The sequence below is a fragment of the Calonectris borealis genome, chromosome 9 (genome assembly GCF_964195595.1).
Source record: "Calonectris borealis chromosome 9, bCalBor7.hap1.2, whole genome shotgun sequence".
Classification (NCBI taxonomy): domain Eukaryota; kingdom Metazoa; phylum Chordata; class Aves; order Procellariiformes; family Procellariidae; genus Calonectris; species Calonectris borealis.
The window spans coordinates 1,219,747-1,239,948 of NC_134320.1; the positions used below are offsets into that span (position 1 = coordinate 1,219,747).

At 42.1% G+C, this 20,202-nt stretch overlaps 1 protein-coding gene across 4 annotated transcripts in view; it reads right to left on the bottom strand.

Annotated features, from left to right (window-relative positions):
* Positions 1-1,812: 1,812 nt before the first annotated feature.
* Positions 1,813-20,202, bottom strand: part of RYK (receptor like tyrosine kinase) — a 64,078-nt gene continuing 45,688 nt past the window's right edge. For 3 of the 4 annotated variants that reach the window (XM_075157871.1, XM_075157870.1, XM_075157869.1), the window contains 6 exons: positions 15,878-15,947; positions 13,835-13,967; positions 11,900-12,009; positions 7,814-7,973; positions 3,985-4,121; positions 2,091-3,146 (listed from right to left, as the gene is read on the bottom strand). In XM_075157871.1, coding sequence (XP_075013972.1) covers positions 3,035-3,146; positions 3,985-4,121; positions 7,814-7,973; positions 11,900-12,009; positions 13,835-13,967; positions 15,878-15,947 — 722 coding nt within the window. In that variant the 3' untranslated portion in view covers positions 2,091-3,034. Of the gene's footprint in view, positions 2,040-2,090; positions 3,147-3,984; positions 4,122-7,813; positions 7,974-11,899; positions 12,010-13,834; positions 13,968-15,877; positions 15,948-20,202 lie in introns of those variants that run through there. The other variant, XR_012674786.1, reaches the window with a different exon arrangement.

Here is a 20,202-nt window from a genome sequence, read left to right on the forward strand (position 1 = left end):
ACCTGAAAGGAGGTTGTAGTGAGGTGGGGGTTGGTCTCTTCTGCCAAGTAACAAGCAATAGGACAAGAGGAAATGGCCTCAAGTTGCGCCAAGGGAGGTTTAGATTGGACATTAGGAGAAATTTCTTTACTGAAAGAGTGGTCAGGCCTTGGACCAGGCTGCCCAGGGAAGTGGTGGAGTCACCATCCCTGGAAGTATTTAAAAGACGTGTAGATGAGGCGCTTGGGGACATGGTGTAGTGGGCATGGTGTGTTGGGTTGACGGTTGGACACGATGATCTTAGAGGTCTTTTCCAACCTGTATGATTCTATGATTCTATGATTCTAGAAGCTACTGATATCATGCTCCTGCCAGAAAGTCTGTATTTTCAATCTTCTACTCAAGTGACCTGCTCCTCAAGAGCTTTCTTAAAAGGCCACGGAGCTAAGATATATCACATGCAGCAGTGAAGAAAAATGCCAGCATGAAAGCTATTTGCAATCTCAGGTACAATAAATTCCTGCAAGGCATCTACTCAAGGAAGCTCTGCTATCAGCAAAATGCCTATCCTAGCTTTAACCCCTGCAGGTGAAGCATGTTTCAATAAAAGTAGAATTTCCAAAATTGATAGTTGTATCTATACCTTAATGCCACACTAAACCACTTCTCCGTCTCTACTGATGTGTGCATCTACTAGGAGTAGATGAGAAACAGCCCATCGAAAGGAAAGCTGACGTAGTTTACCACTCCCGCGGCTAGTGCTGATTGAGCAGAGCAGCTTCAAGTGCAGTACATCCCTAACCCACCTTGAGGCCACAGCGGTTAGATGTCACTTCAGATACCTACCAGACGTGAGCAGATCTCGCAAGATATACATCTCGTATGTGACTACTACAGCGCACTCAGTGAAGCATATGCTACCCTGTGAAGTGCATACAATGTGTGCCATTTTCACCCTGGGCTGTTTTCCAATCTCAAGTAAATCTTACAGCTATGACTTCTGTAGATCCCATCATAACACAGATCTGGATACGAATAACTCTGCCACTGATAGCTTGAACAACCAAGTCATGGTAAACAAGTACTGACATTGCGTAGTTTTCCTGGGTCAGAAAGGAAAGAGACCACAGAAGTCCACACAACCAAAGCCTTCCTGCTATCCCCAACAACCTCAGCGACTCCAAAGCCAACCAAATGAAAGCAGTTTCAGTTCATTCAAGCAAAAACAGCCCATCATAACATGCCCAAACTTGACCTATATTAGAGCCAGCAGGAAAATTTCCTTCTAGGATAAAGCAAGACTTGGTTCACTAGCCACAGATAACTAACACCAAAGTACAGATAGAAAAGCTCCTGCATTTTGAGGACACTCCATTTTATCTTGGCAATGCAATGGGGCAGCCTGAGAGACTGAGAACAGACCACACAAAGTTCTGCCTCACGTGATACTAATTAGAAAGGATTAATTTTCTTCAGCAAGGTTCAGAACTCTGGAAAGAACAAAAGCTGCACTTCTGCATGACAGCCAAATCCAGCTGCCCAACACAGCCAAATCCAGTTGCTCATACTTGCAGACCAGAGTCTCCTAAAATGCTACGATCGCTACGGAGCCTGTCAGGGCAATGCTCCCAGCCATGCAGTTGCACAAACACTTGAGGCTATAGGTGCTTTACTCTGAAGACAGTGCGAGACAAAAGGCAATTTTTCACGCTTCACATTGTGCTGAAGTGTAACCTGCCTCATGGTGCCACCACGTAGAGGATGCGACCTACAGTTCACTTGGAGAACTGGAAGTTATTCTACAAATAACTTTGTTATATAGAGATTATGAAAGTGACTGAGGCTGAATCAGTGGATCACCACACATTTTCCTGAAATACCTCGTTCAGTCCTCTTAAGTAATGTTCAACTCAAAATAACCTGGGGTGGAATGGATATTTGGGTTAAAGAAGGCAGCAGGACAATATATTAAGTCTCAGGGACTAATTCTGCAGGGAGGGAGGCAGGCAGGCAATCCACCTTGTCTTCATACCAACTCCAGCTCAATGACAACCACCAACCTGCAATTTTAATACACAGGGCAACGTGAGGGACCAAGCTTTCACATTAGATGTAATAGAAAAACATTCTTTACTCTGCAAGTGTCTTTACAAATATATATTTATATATTTAAGCCCATTTCAGGCCATAAAAGCCCATAAAAAACAACCAGTACCTTTTTGAACAAGAGAAACTGCAATCCAGAAGTCTGAGGTGAAAGACTCCCACACAAGGGCTGCTTTGGCGCTTCTCTGAAGGCCTCTATTTAGCACATAAAACCATCTTAAAAATCACATCAGCCTTTTATCTGAAAGGAGGGGTACCATTCTTACCCCACCTTTACTACTCTCTGTATGAGGTAAACTGGAATCACTTTTACATTTTACACTTACTGCTTTAAAAAGGGGATATTGTATCCTGAAGACCAGCTTTTCCAAAAAACATTCGTGAATGGGTTAAAAAAGTAAGATGCAGCTTGTGGATCTAACCACAATGTGCTGTTGTCTCAAAATAGAAGAAGTTGATACTAAAAAGCTATTCCAGATACATACAAGTACAAACACTAGAGCTGGTCAGAAAGATTCAGTTTCAACATTTTTGAAAGGCAGGGAAAATTTTCTGCAGTGTGGCTTTTGCATTAATTTCCCCTATCCTCACTTTTCTACCAGTTCCATATACCCTTCAAAAAAATCACGTGTCTGTTGTAAGAGTGCAAAGTCCATCCAAATCTCGTGTTTAAGTTCACTATCACTACACTTTAAAAATCCTGATGGCAAATAAAAAGGTCTCGATTTAACTTAGCAAAAGTGATATCTAGAAAATATTCAACGTCAAGAGGTCTTACAAAAAACTTCAGATTACTAAAGCATTCTAAGGCACAGTGTTTTGGAAGAAGTGCTTTCTCCCTTTAGTGTTGCTTTATACACATCACGTGTGTGAGTCCGAGTGATGCATGGAGCTGCAGATGTATGCCATGCCTTCTCCCAATCAGTGAACCGAATCTTCTTCTGCAGTTTCAGACGTAGGCTCCCAATGCTGCATGAAATTCAGTTAGACATTGCACCAGCTGCTGAAACTTGGGTCTTTCTTCAGGATCTAGGGCCCAACAGCAGGCCATCACAGCAAACCTGCAAGACAGAGACAAATGGAAGACATGAGAACGTAAGCCGGGCGACCACCACCCCAGCCTGAAAATGAAAACCAGCATTTGCCACTAGAAAACCTGCTGACCGGAGAGAGAAAAGGAACCCTGGATCTTCTGATACACGATGCTGAACAACTCCTTCAGAAGGCAGGCACTCAGAATGATCAGTAAATGTGCTGTGACTGAAAGCGCTGGTTTGATTTAGGGTGTGAGTCAGAGGCAATCCAGGAGGAAGCAATACATAATTCATTAGAAATTGCTCAACTATAAAAGCATAGTTCAAAGGGGTTTTGGGGTAGGTTTACGGGAAGGGGATTTGGAAGAACATGTGAGGCAGAAGGTAGGGCCTCTGCTCCTGTATTCTCCTATACCATTAGGATTATGAATAAACACCTCAAGCACTGCCGTTTAACTCCATTACACACAGTACTTCTCTGTAGTCCTGCCGAGAGAACGGAGATTCCCTCCACCTACAAACCTAGTGGCTTCCTACACTGCAGCCCCACAAACACTCAGCTGAAAGCCCCCCGGCCCCTCTGCCTCCCTCCTCCCATCCCGCTGATCAACCCCATTTCTCCCATGTGTTGGGAAAAGAGTTGGGTCAGGAATAAGTGAAACTCAGTAACAACAAAAAAAGCATTTAATTTTAGCCTGAGTTCCTTGACATAGGTCACTGAAGCCAGGCAAATACCTACACGAGGGTCAGCCTAAAAGGCAGAACAGAATAAAAGGCAAACCTGGGTCTTTCATTGACAAGGCTGGCTTAATGTGCTGGTTACAAAATGGACATTTTTATCCTCTCTCCAAAAACATGCACTTACAGTTCATCAGGGCAGTTGATTGGCTGAGCTATTCGATAGCCATCCTTTAAATAAGCAGCCATCTCAAAGGGGTCGATATCGACATACGGAGTCTGTCCTAAAGTCATCAGCTCCCACAGCGTTACTCCGAAGGCCCACTAAAAAGAAATAGCATACAGCATTAACAGAGCATGCTGAATTTTGAGAGCTGCTTCAGACATTCCACAAAATCAGTCATGGGTAAGACTACATGGAGTAAGAAAGCTTTACATAAATGCTATATATCTTCAAGTTCAACATGACAATATTTTGTCTTGAATAGGGACAATTAAGAATCACAGAACAGGTGTTAAGTTGAACTAAAATTAGCGCACTAAGATCTAAGTGGTAAAAAAAAATCATGTATTTACTGCATTTTTCCAGTATGACATTTCAAAACACTTAACAAATCTAAGGAATATTAAACACTAAACTCATTGTTTTGAAAAAATTAACAACGTTATATTACATTTTACCTCTTCAAAACACTACATGAAATTCCTCAAAAAAGATCTGTGAAATTCAAAGGTTCAGAAGAGCAGACAGAATGAAGCCATCGTTTTTTAAAATCAAAGTCATCTGTATATTTTGAGTATATGCTCAGAAGTAGGACTCATGAGAAAAATAAAGATTTCATCTAAGTAAACCTGACAGCTGGATCAGCATTCAACACATCGTTCAGCCGACAATACTTGCCAAAAGGAGCTTAAGGTGATGAAAAAATCAATCAATCAATTCATGTGCAAGCACAGTACACGTGAAACGATTTACTAGCTGGTAACAAGAGACCCAAGAGACGAAACATAGATGGTGTTGATACTGCACACTGACGATTCTGAACTGAAGTTACAAGTGCTGCAACCATGATTTATTAAAAAGGGGCAGAATTCTGCAAGCCTTGAAAGATTCTTGGTTTTAATCAAAAGAAACCCCCAACCGAAGCCTTAACTAAGGGATGCTGTCAGTGGGCACTGATGGGAAGCTCAGAGCCAGAGAATGGCAGGGGCACAGACGTGGCCCCGCTCCAAACAGCGGTGTGGGAAGGCAGGGGAGGACATCCTTTTCATTTGCAGTTAGGAAAAACGCTGAGGGACAGGTGGTGGTGCACCTAGAACATGAGAATAAAGGGCGATTCAAGCAAAACTACTTTGAGAATATAGCTATTTCTACTTCCATAAGTGACTGCATAAAAGTGGCATAAAGAGATGCAGAGCTTCATGTCCAGAAGGGAAAAAACACAGAAATAAAATTCGACAGGAATTGTTTTTTGTTTTTCTATGCTTTGGCTCACTGATATAACTGTTGGCAGAGGAGGAACACACTAGAAATGTTTCAAGCCAGCAAAACCATTTTAAAGAAATGCATCCAAAAAGCCTAGAACACATGCCAATTGCATCTTAACAGGCACCACCTAAGTTGTTTGTAACAGATTTCATCACTGATTATAAGTTACATGCGACTGATAAGTACATTTGTTCCTAGCAAGCAGACAAAAACACATTACACCATATTTGTGAAAAGCGTCCAGGTAAATGCAAAGATGATATTTAGGGCAGATAGTATTTTCTACGCCCAGAAAAACTCCATTTTTGCACACTGCAAAACTCAGCTAGCTACGTATGCAAAGTTAAGAACTACGTATTAGAAGCTGAGTTGCATTTATCCCTATATAATGCAAAAAGGAGGTCTGTGTTAAAATAGTGTGGACTATATGCTGAATTGCACTAGAGTTTTCTGAAATGGTTATGATAGCGAGGTGCCTTCAACCTAATAAAGTTCTACATTTCACTGCCAGTGTTACATAAGCTTTTACTCATGAACAGTGAACACTTTCGTGTTCCAGATTTAAAAAAAAAAAGGAATAAGAAATCAACATTTAATTGATCCCATTTAGTATTATAAAACCATGCTTTTACAGGCAACTTCTATTTCCTGTTCTGTCTTCAAGTCTGGTATAACACAAAACCCCACACATTTTCCAATGAGTACAGAAGTATTTCTGGAGCAGAGCTGACTCCTTCCCTTCCTCTTGTTTTTTTTTTTGTTTATGTGGCTTGAGCACTAGCACAGAGACCATGGCAATGAGGGGGGAAAAAAAAAACAACCAGAATTTTTCAGAAGTTTTCTAAACTAGCACATTTTAAGATGCAGATTACAATTTCTGGATGTAGCCATGTTAAGGAAAGCATCATTACCAAAGAAAATACCCTTAGCTGGAAGGCACAGATCATAAGGGCAAGTGGTTTACCATTAATCAGCACTCTAATTACCACAGGTCGATCTTCAAGGACAAGCTCCTGTAAGCACAAGAACAGTCCGTTCTGATGTGCAGGAAGCTGAGCAAGCATGGTAGGAGGCCACCATGGATGCACTGACTATAAGCTCAGACACTAAGGAAGGAAAGAGAGGGTGGAAGCAGCAGAAGGCTACTTGAGGAATACAGTGAGAATGCATCAGCATGCAGGGATGGAGTTTGGAAAACCAAGGCTCAGAGTTAACTACCAAGAAATGCCCATAGAGGGAAACGTCCAGGCTGCAGTGAAGCCAAGTGCTAAGACCAGACCACTGTACCAGACAGGATGCATCCAAGAGTGCCGAGGGAGCAGGCTGAAGTCATTGCAACGCTGCTCTCATCATCTTTGAAAGGCCCCCGCAACTGGGGGAGGTTGCTGACAGCTGGGAAAAAGGCACCCTCTTGAAGAGGTGGGATTCGGGGAACTACAGGCCAGGTAACATCAGCTCCTGCCAACGCTGGGGAGCACATGATCCTGGAAGTCACTTCCATGCGTATGAAGCATAAAAGTGTCTGGGAACAGCCAGCATGGATTTATCAAGGACAAACCGTGCCTGACCAACCTGACTAGATCTTTGCTGAGAAGACAGTGAACACAGGGTGAGCAATGGATGTTCACCTTGACTTCAGCAAGGCCTTTGATATTATCTTCTACAGCATCCTTATACCAAATTAGTGAGACGTTGTCATTAAAGCGGCTGTACTGCTGGACTCAAATTGCTGCTACCAGCAGCAGCAGTCCAACTAGCAGCTGGTTACTAGTGGCATTGCTCAGGAACCAATATTGTTTTATCTCCAGTAGCAACCTGGACTCTCAGGAAGGTCGTGGATGATACCAATCTGGGTAGAGCAGCTGACAGGCTGGAGAACAGGGTTCTGCAGAAGGACCTCAAGAAGCTGGAGAAATGGGCTGACAGGAACCTCAAAGTTCAAGGAAAGAGAATGCAAAGTCCTGCACCTGGTAGGGAATAGCTCCACGCACCAGGACTGGCTGGGGCTCGCTGCCCAGAAAGCAGCTTTGCTGAAAAGGACCTGGGGGTCCTGGTGAACAAGTTGAACGCGTCAGGAGCACGCCCTTGACGCAAAAGAAGGCAGCTGCATTCTGCACAGTGTTAGTATAAGTGTAGCCAGCAGGTCAAGGGAAGCAATTCTTCCCGTCTTTTCTCCATCTGTGAGACTGCACCTGAAATACTCTGTTGTGGACTCTGGATCACGTTCACTGAAACAGCAGACAAGTCCCAATACAGATTGCTCACTGAATTTAATTGCCTTTTCTGCTAACGCTACCAGGGAGAACAGTGTGCAACAGACAATTTTGCCGTGCAGGAAGGGCCTGCTTGACTTTTGAACTATCTGCCAGGAGCAGCAAGTGCAGGAAGCAGGCGTATAGATGCTGTTCTAGACAAATCACTGTTATCTATTCAGTGCCATGATTCTCCAACAGATGAAAAGGGAAAAATGTCAACAAAATACATTTGCAAAATGTAAGAGGGAAAAAAAAAGAAAAAAAAAACTTACCACATCGCTAGCACTGGAAAATTCATTGTTAACCAGGCTTTCAAGAGCCATCCATCGAACTGGTCTGTTTTCATTATCTCCCAGGCAATGGTAGTCCATAGGAAATAGGTCTCGAGATAGCGCATTGTCTGTAATCTTAACCTGAAGTGCATCGTCAATGCTAATTTAAAAAAACAGAAGTATTTAGCAAGCTTGGCATTACAGTTTTACAGAAAATATTTATGCTCAACCTTAAGTTTCAGACTCAGGATTTAATCGGGGAACGCTAATCGCACTATCAACATTTCAAAGGACTAGCATTCTTCTAGATCAAGACACACTTATCCTGTGATTATCAAATATTATCAAAGAACATATTTATTTTGCGTTAACAGACAAGCACTAGAAAAATCAACAGTCTTAGATCAAATAAAACCAAACATTTACAAGTGCAAAAAAATACAGTTAAAGCAACAAACAACTCCCTTATATTATTCCTGCTCCCTTGGAGATCCCCTATCAGATCAATTAAACAAATTTTAGCTATAGTACCACTGTAGCAATAATGAGCCAAAGATTTAAACAAAGCAAGATCTAGTAATACCTTGTTAAAGCAACCGATATTATTTGTGGCCTAAAAGCTTGTCTGTAATCAAGCAATCTGGTAAGATATTATTTATTCCCCTCAACAAGAGATATTCATTCTGACTGTTGTCAGAAATAGGATACTGGCTAAGGGAAACTTTTAATCAACAAAAGATGACTCAAAAAAGCACACGGAGCCTACCGATTGCCCCCCCACCCCCCAGGATGTTAATTCATATTCTTTTGAACTTTAAATAGTGTGCAATAAAGTTCAATGTTCCCACGGACACATGACTTCAGAATACGGGTAAGATGTTGGCTTTAACATCTTATGACAAAAACATCGAAATAACATTGGGTCGGGGGATTGTAACAAAATGGCGTTCGCTGTCTTTTCATCTTGTCCATTATTTCTATATTTTGATGAGAAAAATTAAATAGAAATGCTCAATTTGTGTGTTTCCCGCTTCACTATCTCAAGTACCTTCTTATTTATCCCATTTATATGCACTTTCAGGTCAGTTCATTGCCCTCAAAATTTATAGACCAGGAAATTTCCATATCTATTAAGAGTTCAGAGAAATACCTATAAGACCTGTCTATAAACAAATACAATACAAAGGGTAATTTTCCAGTGACTAGAGAGCTCCGATTTGTGTAATCCGTATGTCCACTCTAACTGGGCCCAACTGTGCCATGGGCATTTGAGACCAAAAGTATTTCCCCCCCTTAATAAGCCTGCCAAGACCACTGCAATCCCGGCTCCCTTCCCAAAATTAAGGCACAGGTACATAGGTCTGATACACTTCATACCAACCCCTCCCAGGCTTTCACCACACAGAATAGACCTGGGGAACAAAGGGGTGGCAGATGAACAAAGCCCTCCAAGAGATCCTGGCTGCTGGCACCCTCTTGTTCTCTTTAGGCTAGCCCAGGATTTCTTGCACTGCAGCACAGATCAGTAGATGCTCAGCTCCTGCCCGCATTTCCCGTGGAGAAGAAGTTGCCAGGTGCACTATGAATTGATTTTTATTGCCAGCACTCCAGATCACACGTATGGCAACTAAAGCAAAGCTGGACTTTGCCCCAGGAGGGCAGGGAGTCAAGCTGTCTGGACACAGCAAGGGCACGAGGTGATTAATTCACCGCACAGAAATGAGAGGTGGTCACAAGGTAATTTCCCTGGAGCACTGTTTATGATCTTTGTCTCCTGTGGTACCACTTCTTCCTCAACATGTTCACCAGAGAGGGAAAGCAATAGGAATTAGGAAGAGAGTCTCTAAGGAACTGTATCAAACTGAGCATCCTTACGTAGCGCAAGAGCCAGAAAAGATTCTGCTGGACTAGCTCGGAGGCACCAGTTCAAAAGCACGAGGGATGGCTTCAGGGTGGATCTCACTGCTCCCTCCGTCCCTGCACCAACAGTGCCTGATGCCAGTGGTGCCAGTACAACGGGTGCAGTAGGTAAAAGAATATCTTAGGGCAAGCATGAGTGCTTAAGTGTCTCCCAGCTTCTTCTCTTAGCCCCTGGGATGCAGCGTCAGAAGCTCTGTGGCTCTGGTTGGGACGTTTGAAGAACCGGGCAAAAGACTGCACCTGAGAGGACCGAGAGGTTTTGCGGACAGAAGCAACAGAAGTTGTAGCAACAGTGACCCCTGACAACCCTGAGGGGCTAGGCAAGGAAGTCAGCCCAAATGTCAGGAGCAGGACCCATCCCGGTGTTGGAAACGTGACCAATATTTTACTATTAATCGCTGAGCCAGACGTTCAGAGCTCTCTAAGGGACACCAGTGGCACGGCCCCAAGGCAGACCATACACTGGAAGGGCAAGCTGCCCGTGAAAAGCGCAGAGACAGAAACTGGGCTTCCACTTCAAGGACTATGTGGGAACAATCAAAGCAAACCCCCAATCAAAAAGGGGTACAACAAGGTGGTTTAACAACTGCGCCTTGAAGATTTGGAGGGACTGATGCCTTGAGGATCCTAGGAGGTATTTCCAAGGGTATACTGGAAAACATGTTGGCAAATAAGGAAAAACATAAAGGTGGCAAAAAGTTGAAAGAGATGGAAGCCAAAGAAGGGGAACTGAGACAGTAACCCAGTCACTCCCCGTCTGGGCAACTGAGAAACCTGAAGTTTCGGGCGTGTGCTCCAGTCTTTACACCCTTGCACTGGCAGAAGACAGGGCCTGAGAAAACCCTGTAGGTATTGCTAAGGCAAAAAGCCTCTCAGATTACATGTAATGCATGCCCCAAGGTCATCAAGAAGATGTGAGCAGCAATTCTCAGAAACTAACTAGCTTATCAATAATATTTTCATAACACAGACACAGGAAGAATCAAGCAAATGACTAGACCATGAGGCATTTTCTTTTCTTCCAAAAATAAATGAAGCATCATAACTGAAGGAATGCAAGATGTGCATTCAACCCAAGTGATCCGATGATCATGTACTGTTTCATAAATGAAATTATTCATGATAAAGCAGAGCTCATCAAATCTCAAAATCACCTCTAATAGCCAATTTCAGGTTAAAGACTTTATATTCGTCAGTAGTTCAGTTACCTCATTAGAACTTACTTCATTGAGCAACAATTTGTACGCAGCTCTGGGGTATAACCCAGAAGTTGCTTCTTTCTCCTTTTCTTTCATTGCTAGTACATTAATAGACCAGCACATGTCCTTTGGAGGGGGGAGGCAAAAAGGAGAAGTGTCTCTCCAAATCAAGAACTTGAATTCAAGGCTTCAAACATGGTCTTGAATTCTGAAAAGTAACTGTTACTTGAATTATGACATTATTTGCAGATATCATAAGACTAAGCTCACGACTGCCCCTTTAGGTATTCTCAGATATTTAGTTAAGCTGAGGCAGAACCCTGTATTTTCTATGTTTCCCCTTATTAGGTATGAAAGCAGGTGGAGAACGAGCACAGTTGGTGGTCTCTGAGTGATTTGGTTTGTAGAAAGCCACCAAACACCTCAAACAATCTCTACATTTTGAGGGCATATTCCAGTCAGAAGATGGTCTCAAACCCTGCTTCGGCAATCCTACCATTTACAGAGCACATTCATATCTATCCATCATTTGACAACGAAGAAATCTACCTGTGATCAAAGCCATTAGCTATTTTTTTTTTTTTTTTAAGGAAAAAAAAGTGAAGAAAACCAACTTCATACAAAAATCTATCTATTGGTAAACAGCCAAAGATATTCCAAGTTTTTATTAAAGTTTAAGGGAAGCTTTAATATTTTTCAAGCCTTTGAAAAAATACGGATAGACAAAACCTAGCAGAAGTATTTAAGATGAGGATATTCTGCTTTCTTGAAAAGCAAACTTTTTTGTTCACCTGCTGTTTAGAGGAAAACCACTTCACTGACAAGACTATTCACCCAAAATTTGGAAAAAACCCAAACAGCGATATATTTTGAAGTAGAGATCAGGTCAATTAGAGAAAGCCCATCCTAGCCCTAGCCACTGACATAACATTGTCTGCACGATGACTCTACCCCGTTGAGTACTTACACGCAGTTTCTAGCAGCCAGGTCTTTGTGAATGACCTCCCGTCTGGCCAAATAACTCATTCCACAGGCAATCTGAATAGCCATATGTACAAGATCCTGCTGGGAAATTGCCTGCAAGAGCACAGAACAACAATCATTGCAAAACTGCAAGCCCAGTGCCTGCGAGGTCAGTGTGCGTCTTGTATTCCAGTGCCTCCTCCCCTCCCCTTCAGCGGCTGACGCTTCCCAGTAGCTACAGACACTATTGCCTGTTGAAAACTTATGAAGACTTCTGACTCTAAATTTTAACTTTTTTTTTTTTTTTTGACATGCCAGGGGCAAATGTCTCCAATTTGCAGCTGCCTCACTGCCACACAGCTTTTCCTTTGAGTAGTGGTGAACACAGGCAAAAATGGTCAATTTTACACTTCTTGCCACACTTTTTTCACTCTCTGTTTCCCTGGAAACCAACTCATTTTCAGGCAGAGCACAAACAGCAGTCAAAATTCTTGTTGCTATGTACTGCTGAAAACTAGTATCAAAGGCTGCTGCTCCATCTACCTTTCACAACTTCAGTGTCCTATATAAATTAAACCCTTGCACATACTTATACCTTGGGTTCCCTCTCCCATTTCTAGTGTTTCAGAAACTTCAGTATGTAGGTGGACACACTGAAGCTGCAAGACTGGGGTTAAAATAAACCAAATACTAAATTAAAACAATAATAAACTGGCTTCTTTATTAACAGGTTGTTATTAAGAACAATAGCCATGTATTATCTCAGAAAACTCAGGAGTTTGTTTTAGGTATTTGTAGAAAAGTTCCATCTTAAAATGAGTATGGGACACCAAATGTCCCATTTTTTGATAGTTAAGTACAGTCTAGTTGCTAAGAGGCAACTCCTGTTTGACATAATACAGATTATAAATACCATTTCTGCTTAAATTCTTGGAAAGGGATATTAGTGCATTGCACAGGGATTTATAACTCAGGTTAAGCAGCAAAACAAATAAAATCAAGGTTGAAAGATCCTAGCAGCTTATCACAACTCATAAATTAACAGAGGTAGATGGCCCTTGCTAGTTTGAAATCTGGTACATAACAGGGACAAATGCTGACCTCAGGAAACAAGATATCATTTCGTGCTTGATTTAGGGTAAAGACAGAAGCCAAACCAAGGTGAAGTTGAAGGAAAGACAAGGTAATCCTAACAAGAGGGGTAGTTTTACTACATATACACATCCATCACTAAACACTTATTCAGATTTTTAAAAATAAGCAAAATATGTTCTCATCTAGGAATATTTTCTTTCTCACTTCTCATGAAATATATGCAACAGGTTCCATTGAAACACAGTAAAGTTATGAATGCTAGAGCACCAACAGCAGTAAAATAAAAAAAAAAAATCAGCAGAGATTGCTTCCTTTACTATCTAAAGTTAAATAAATCCAGTTATTTTACTTAATAGCAAATCTACAGCAGCACCTTAAAAGTTTAACAAAAGTGCTTTATGCTTACTATAAAAGAATTAAGAACTACAGTAATTAAAGGGATAATCTATTAATTATACCAAAAATAAAATCAGTAAATCTGAAATTTCTCCATACACAGTTTTCTCCTGTGTATTCTAAGTTAAACCCACAATCATATACCATTTTCTCTATTTTTTAAATTTTTTTTTTTTTTATTATTTTTAAAACGTATTAGTATACCAGCTACTACCCTAGTCAGAGCTTAACTCAGGTTCATGCCCTCTGAACATCTGCGATAAACGCAGCCAAGAATGTTTTCCTCGTATGAATCAAGACAAACACTTGCCAGGGAACCTGCTTGCCAATCCTCTCATGGTCACAACAGAGCAGGTGAACACCACAACTAGTTCTTTTAAGGCACATACACAGATGACAAACCAAGTCTAAGCTTAATGGGGACGAAGTCACAGATTTCTGAGTGTACCTGAGGATTGTTGGCCTCTACCAGCTTGCACTGTCGCAAGAATAGTTTAAGGTTCCCCCAGTTCATGTATGGCAGCAGCACCATTGGTTTCTCCCCCTCTTCTATACAGACATGAGTGATAGGTAGCAGATTCCTGGAAGACAGGGAGAGAAATTCCTGATTTTATGATACTGAAATTTGACAAAAGTTTTCTCAATCCCTAAATACAGTAAGTGAAAGTAATTCAACACTGAAGAAAAGCGTTTAATCTTGCATTATGAATTGCAAAAAAAAAAAAAGAACAGATATTTGAGTACTTTCCCATTAGGAAGAACCCTCCAAATTTTTTCACTTGGTCCAAAAGGGCTGAAATAAATTTCTGTGAATACAGGTTATCATCTATATTAAGCAGCGATATATCCTCAGCTTGGAAGTGTATCATTCTAAATGCAAGTATAGATATAAAATATATAGCTCCATTACAGTGGTTTAAAAAAAGTCAAAACATGTTTGATCCACTTCAAAATGACAGAACAGAAAATTTTAGTTTTGAATCAACATTAAATTGCACTCTAAACACAGAAGTGTCTCAGGAGTTTCATCACAGGTGTTTTAGAATCATAGCCTCATTTAGGTTGGAAAACACCTTTAAGATCATCGAGTCCAACTGTAAGGCTAACACTGCCAAGTCCACCACTAAACCACTTTAAAGGTCCCTTCCAACCCTCCTTATGGCTCAGATAACCCCCATGCTGCATTTTTCTAAACATCTTCCTATAGTATCAGCATATAAATTTGTAGAAACTTGAAACAAACGGTATATAGTTTCAATTTTCCATGAAACCTTTTTTAAAAAACTGTATCTTCTACCAGTAAAATGTATTAGCATGTCTCCAATGAGTTATAATGATTTTTAAAAGCGAACTTTGAAATTTCCTGTTCTTACTTGAAGATGTCTGATAGTCAGGTGTCACACCCATGAGCTCCACATACCCATGCAGCTCCACCTTCGATCAAGATAAAGGTCCCAGCTTTATAGGTAGTGTACAGAAGAAAAGCTTTCTGGACTTTTTAAAGAGTTTGAATTGTAAAAGGGAGGGTAACAGCTGATTTTGAATCATGAGAGGGGGGTTGTTTCATTTTTTTTTCAATTTTAAGTATGTTTCCCCAAGAACCTGCTACTCCTTTTAACACAATCCTCTATTTTAGGCAAGGCCTTAACCATAACAACTTTTAGAAAAACAACTTTTAAATGCACTGCAGAACTAATAATTCTGCTCAAACTATTTTCATTTCCTTCCCATTACCAGTAAAAAGAGATCAATTTCCAGTCTAGGGACTTGACAATGAGCGTAGATTTCTTCTTACCTGCATCCTTGCCAGTAATGAAGATCTTTAAGGCCAATTTCAGCCTTTAATCCAAGCTGCAGAACTGCCACTAACTCAAGCTGTTTGGGGCATCAATTTAAAAAACTTAAGCCATCACCCCAACAAAACCATGCCATTAATTCTTAAGGAATAAATCCCATCAGTGATATTACGATGCCAAACCAGGACAACACGTGTGCTAGAGTCCTAGTAAATCAGCTAAACTGACACTCAACCTGCATATATACTCACGCTCCCCATCACTAAGATCCCACCACATTTAACAGCTAGCCTGTGCAAGAACCAGCGTAAGCCAACACATGCCTGCAGCACCTTTTTCTGTAATAACTAAGAATATATAAAAGGAGTATCTGCCCATATTTCACTGCGAGGCTTGGAAAACCAAACCAAAGACTTTCCCCGTTTTCCCACACGCTGCCACCATTTGATTTTATGAACTGCGCAGCTAGGAAAAAAGCGTATAAGCACTCTTTGCAATAAGAACTGTATCTAGAATTCTGTATTTTAAAGTGACACAAAAATAGTTTCAGCTCTTTATGGCTTAAAAAAATCTCAAACATACAAAATGTTGCTGAATTCTGAAAAAATTGTTTCCTCTCCCCCTAAGGAGCTTTAAGCACAAGTATTTTCAGCTCACACAGATACAGTTTTGCTTATAAACACTGCTTAGCTTACCTGTGATGAAGACCTCTGAGTTTACAGCTTTCAGTCAGCATCATTGTCACCTGTACCTCTGAGGCTTGATCTAATTAAAAAAAAAAAGTAAAGGAACCGCAGATATAACTTTGGAAACAAATCAACATGTTAATTAAAATTTGGTCCAGATTTGCAAGTCAGTTGAGGTCATTTGAGCACAAACAGAACTTGTTTGCCTACTTTTTTAAAATGGAATTTAAAAAACCCCACATGAGCAAGCCAAGTTCTAGGGCATATTTCTGCTTAAACAAATGGGGTGAAGCCGAAAAAGGAAATAAAACACACTCCAGGTGCTGACAGACTGTACTCTTGCCACTTCCTGACAGCTTCTGGGCAGGCGAGCGCTGCCTGCGCGAGGCGGCACGGGCACACGCTGCCGACGGGCCGGTGCTGCTGGAGGAAGGGGAGCATGCCGTGCGTCTCCCCCAAGCACAGAAGTTTGCTGCCGAATTACCAGTATAGGCTTCTACAGATGACTTCCACACTGACGGAGACCGTTTCTTTCTAGATCTACTTATTTACTGTGCTCTACTTGAAACACTTGACTCTTGGCAACCTTAGAGATGTTTGCTGTTCTCTTCCCCACCTTTTTAAAAAAAAAACACAAACAAAAAACCAAACCAACTAAAAATCATTGCTGCCAGCTAAAATTCAAGCATCTGTGGTAACTCCAGTAACCCACAGCAATCAGAACATCTACTGGGCAGAAGCAGAAGTGTTGCCTCTAACCCCTTCCCCACAAATATTTTTGTGTTTGATTTTTTTTTTCCCCCTCTGGTGGCAAAAAGCAACAGGGAAGCTTAACGCGATTTAAATCGGAGCTCTCACAATCCCACCCTCCTCATACCTGGCTGCATTTTCTGTCCCTCCTTCGTGCTAGAACTAGTACTGGTGTGCCTAGGCAGCAAGACAGCACAGGAGAGAGCCCAGCAAATGCCAATCAGTTCTCCTTGCTGCATTAAGGTGAATTTACATATTACAGATGAGTCAAACCAACACTCTACTGCCCTGGGAAGAGAGGAGAGAACTCATCTGCTCTTTTCCCTTCTTCATGGTCTTACCCTCCTCCCTGTACCAGCTCTGACACCCTTTGCTAATTGAACTTTAACCCTGCAAAAGAAAACATGACTTTTGACTGAGTTAAGAGTGGCGAACGCAGACAGTGCAGATGAGCAGAAGGTAGCGAAAGAAAGCACAAAGCCCATGGCAATGGCAAGCTAAACAGATAGGCTCTAACCATAATACACAATATACACATTGGCATTTAGCTTTCCAGATCTGCTGGAAGCGGAGACAGCTTCAGGCACAACACAGCTCCTGCCTAAGAAGGATTCATCAAAAGAGAAATCGTGCGACTCAAGAACCTGTGAGCCACAAAACCTTGGCTGGACTGAGAAAGTTCCCCTAAGTCAGGGAAAGGAATGATATCCCAAGGCAAAGTACTTCAAAGGCTGCTTTACCACCTCGGCTCAGGAAAGATCAAAAAGGAGGCATGCCTTCCCAAAAGCATACAGGCACTGAAAAGGAGATGAGGAAATGGGGGTTATAAATGCGGATACAGGTCCCAGCCAGCGGCACCGAACCCTCAGCATGCCTGGAAACCCCTAAGGAGCATCACTGCCTAGACCCTGTACAGGCTGGAAGGACCAAGACTACCAAAAGCCAAAACACAGCGCTCTAGAGAAATCCAGACACAGAGGTGCCATTGGATTAGTGACAATTATGGCGGCGGTATATTATGGGATGCATCAAAACGGTGCATTTCCTTGTATTTGATAACAAGTACGTATGGGGGGAGGGTATGAAGATGTTCTTTCAGTGCAGGAGGCATTTAAGTAATGGTCAGCTGAAGCCTCCGGTTTGCACTCCAACACACAGGCATGAGAAAGAGAAGGTCCTACCTACTGTGCAGCAACCGCACTCAAGTGTTTTATATGTGATGAATTTGATACGTCGGAGACAGACTTCAAAAGGCTTGTAAACAAGTAAGAAAAACCAAGCTACCACATTAAAATGAAGTTATATAGCCATGCATGGCAGAATCATCCAACTGTTATAAAGGGCAAGAAGCATTAAAAACAGAGGTGTAAAAGCACATTATAAGAAGTCAGAGGAACTGCCAGCAGGCTACTAGTACACAGCTTCAGGTTTAAATGCATTAATTGCTAGAACTCAAAGACCACAACCTCTTCAACCCAGCATACGACAAAAGGAGGAAAGAGATTACTAGGGGGTGCTGGTTGACAGCCGGCTGAACATGAGCCAGCAGTGTGCCCAGGTGGCCAAGAAGGCCAACGGCATCCTGGCCTGTATCAGGAATGGTGTGGCCAGCAGGAGCAGGGAGGTGATCGTGCCCCTGTACTCGGCACTGGTGAGGCCGCACCTCGAATCCTGTGTTCAGTGTTGGGCCCCTCACCACAAGAAGGACATGGAGGTGCTGGAGCGTGTCCAGAGGAGGGCAACGAAGCTGGTGAAGGGCCTGGAGCACAAGTCTGATGGGGAGCGGCTGAGGGAACTGGGGGTGTTCAGCCTGGAGAAGAGGAGGCTGAGGGGAGACCTCATCGCGCTCTACAACTACTTGAAAGGAGGTTGTAGTGAGGTGGGGGTCGGTCTCTTCCGCCAAGGAACAGCGATAGGACGAGAGGAGATGGCCTCAAGTTGCACCAAGGGAGGTTTAGATTGGACATTAGGAGAAATTTCTTTACTGAAAGAGTGGTCAGGCCTTGGACCAGGCTGCCCGGGAAGTGGTGGAGTCCCCATCCCTGGAAGTATTTAAAAGCCGTGTAGATGAGGCGCTTAGGGACATGGTGCAGTCGGTATGGGGGTGTTGGGTTGACGGTTGGACTCCATGATCTTACAGGTCTTTTCCAACCTTAATGATTCTATGATTCTAGGTGTGAGTTTAAGCTGATTAACTTGCTTATACACTCTTTGGTCCTATGCTTGTTTAACTGGTTTGCTTTTAATTATAAGAGCCACCGTGCAATAATTCGAAGCTCTAAATCAGAGATTATTTAGAACTGGCTTTAAAATCTACAGAACGAGTTAATCTGGTTCGGACAACGCACCTATTCATCTCTTCACGCTAACACTGTAAGAGACGACGCTTTTCTGCCGATGCCTTTCCCTTTCCACCACACAGGGTGTTTTTCAGCAGGTCACTGTTACGTTTCATTGTTTTCTTTCAGCTTGGAGACACCACGCTATAGTCGTTGAGCACCCAAAAGGACAATTGACTCCCATTCAAGTATATACGGAAATCTAAATCTTATCTTGTGAAACAGTCCCAGCATCCGTATTGTGTTTTCTTATCAATATTATTTCCTTGTTTTCTGTATGGAAAAAACTTACACAACACCAGCAAATTCAACACACTCAGAACAAACAATAGCAGTACAAGGCTAATCCTCCTCTAGCTTAGACCGGTGCCAATTTAGAACAACCACACAATTTGATTATTGTGGTTTTGTACTATATATAATTCAAAACAGAATATAAATCACCACTTCTTTGAGTGATTCTAGTCAAAAGGGGGTAAAAAAACCCAAAATAATGCTACTGCAACAGTCCCCATTGCAATTAGACTTCCTTTTAAGGCCATTTTCTTTAGTTACACAACAAAAAGTACATTTAAACAAACTCCGTCACATTTAGTAGATTATAACCACTTTCGAGCATCCAACAGACATGTCTTCATAGATTAGGAAGAAGGTGATTTTGGTAATAATACATTTTGTTGTAGAGGACCTGGTGAGTCTGACCATCCTGCACTGCAAACCCTTAAAAGCAATCCAGAAAATCCACAGCATTTCTGGCTTTCATGCGAGAAATACGCAGTCCCAGAGCAAAGCCAGCGACGGCTGTGACCCAGCAATTCTGGCTTGGTGAGACGTTTTTACGAGGATGTATCAAGATGAATCCTACAGATTTCACTCTCCTGCCTGAGCCAAAGTGTAATCCCGTACCGAAATCATATATCAAATCTCTAAGCATTACATGTAAGCACACACACGTGGGCATTTTATTCACAGAATTGTTTGTGTAGCCACACAAAACGAGACCTGGGGAATGATCTTGTCAAACACACAAGAATGCCCACAGGCTTTTGCAGCTCATTTTTTCTGTACCGGATCCGTGAAGTCATTTGATATGAACACAGCCACACACGCAGCTAAAGAGGGGGGAATGGGGGGAAAGCCTCCCACGGAGCCAGAAGCCTCTTAAATTAGAATAGCAACTTAAAGCCATGATAAAGGAGGCCGTAGTCTTCCATATATTAAATCTGTGCATCAGCAAACAGCCCC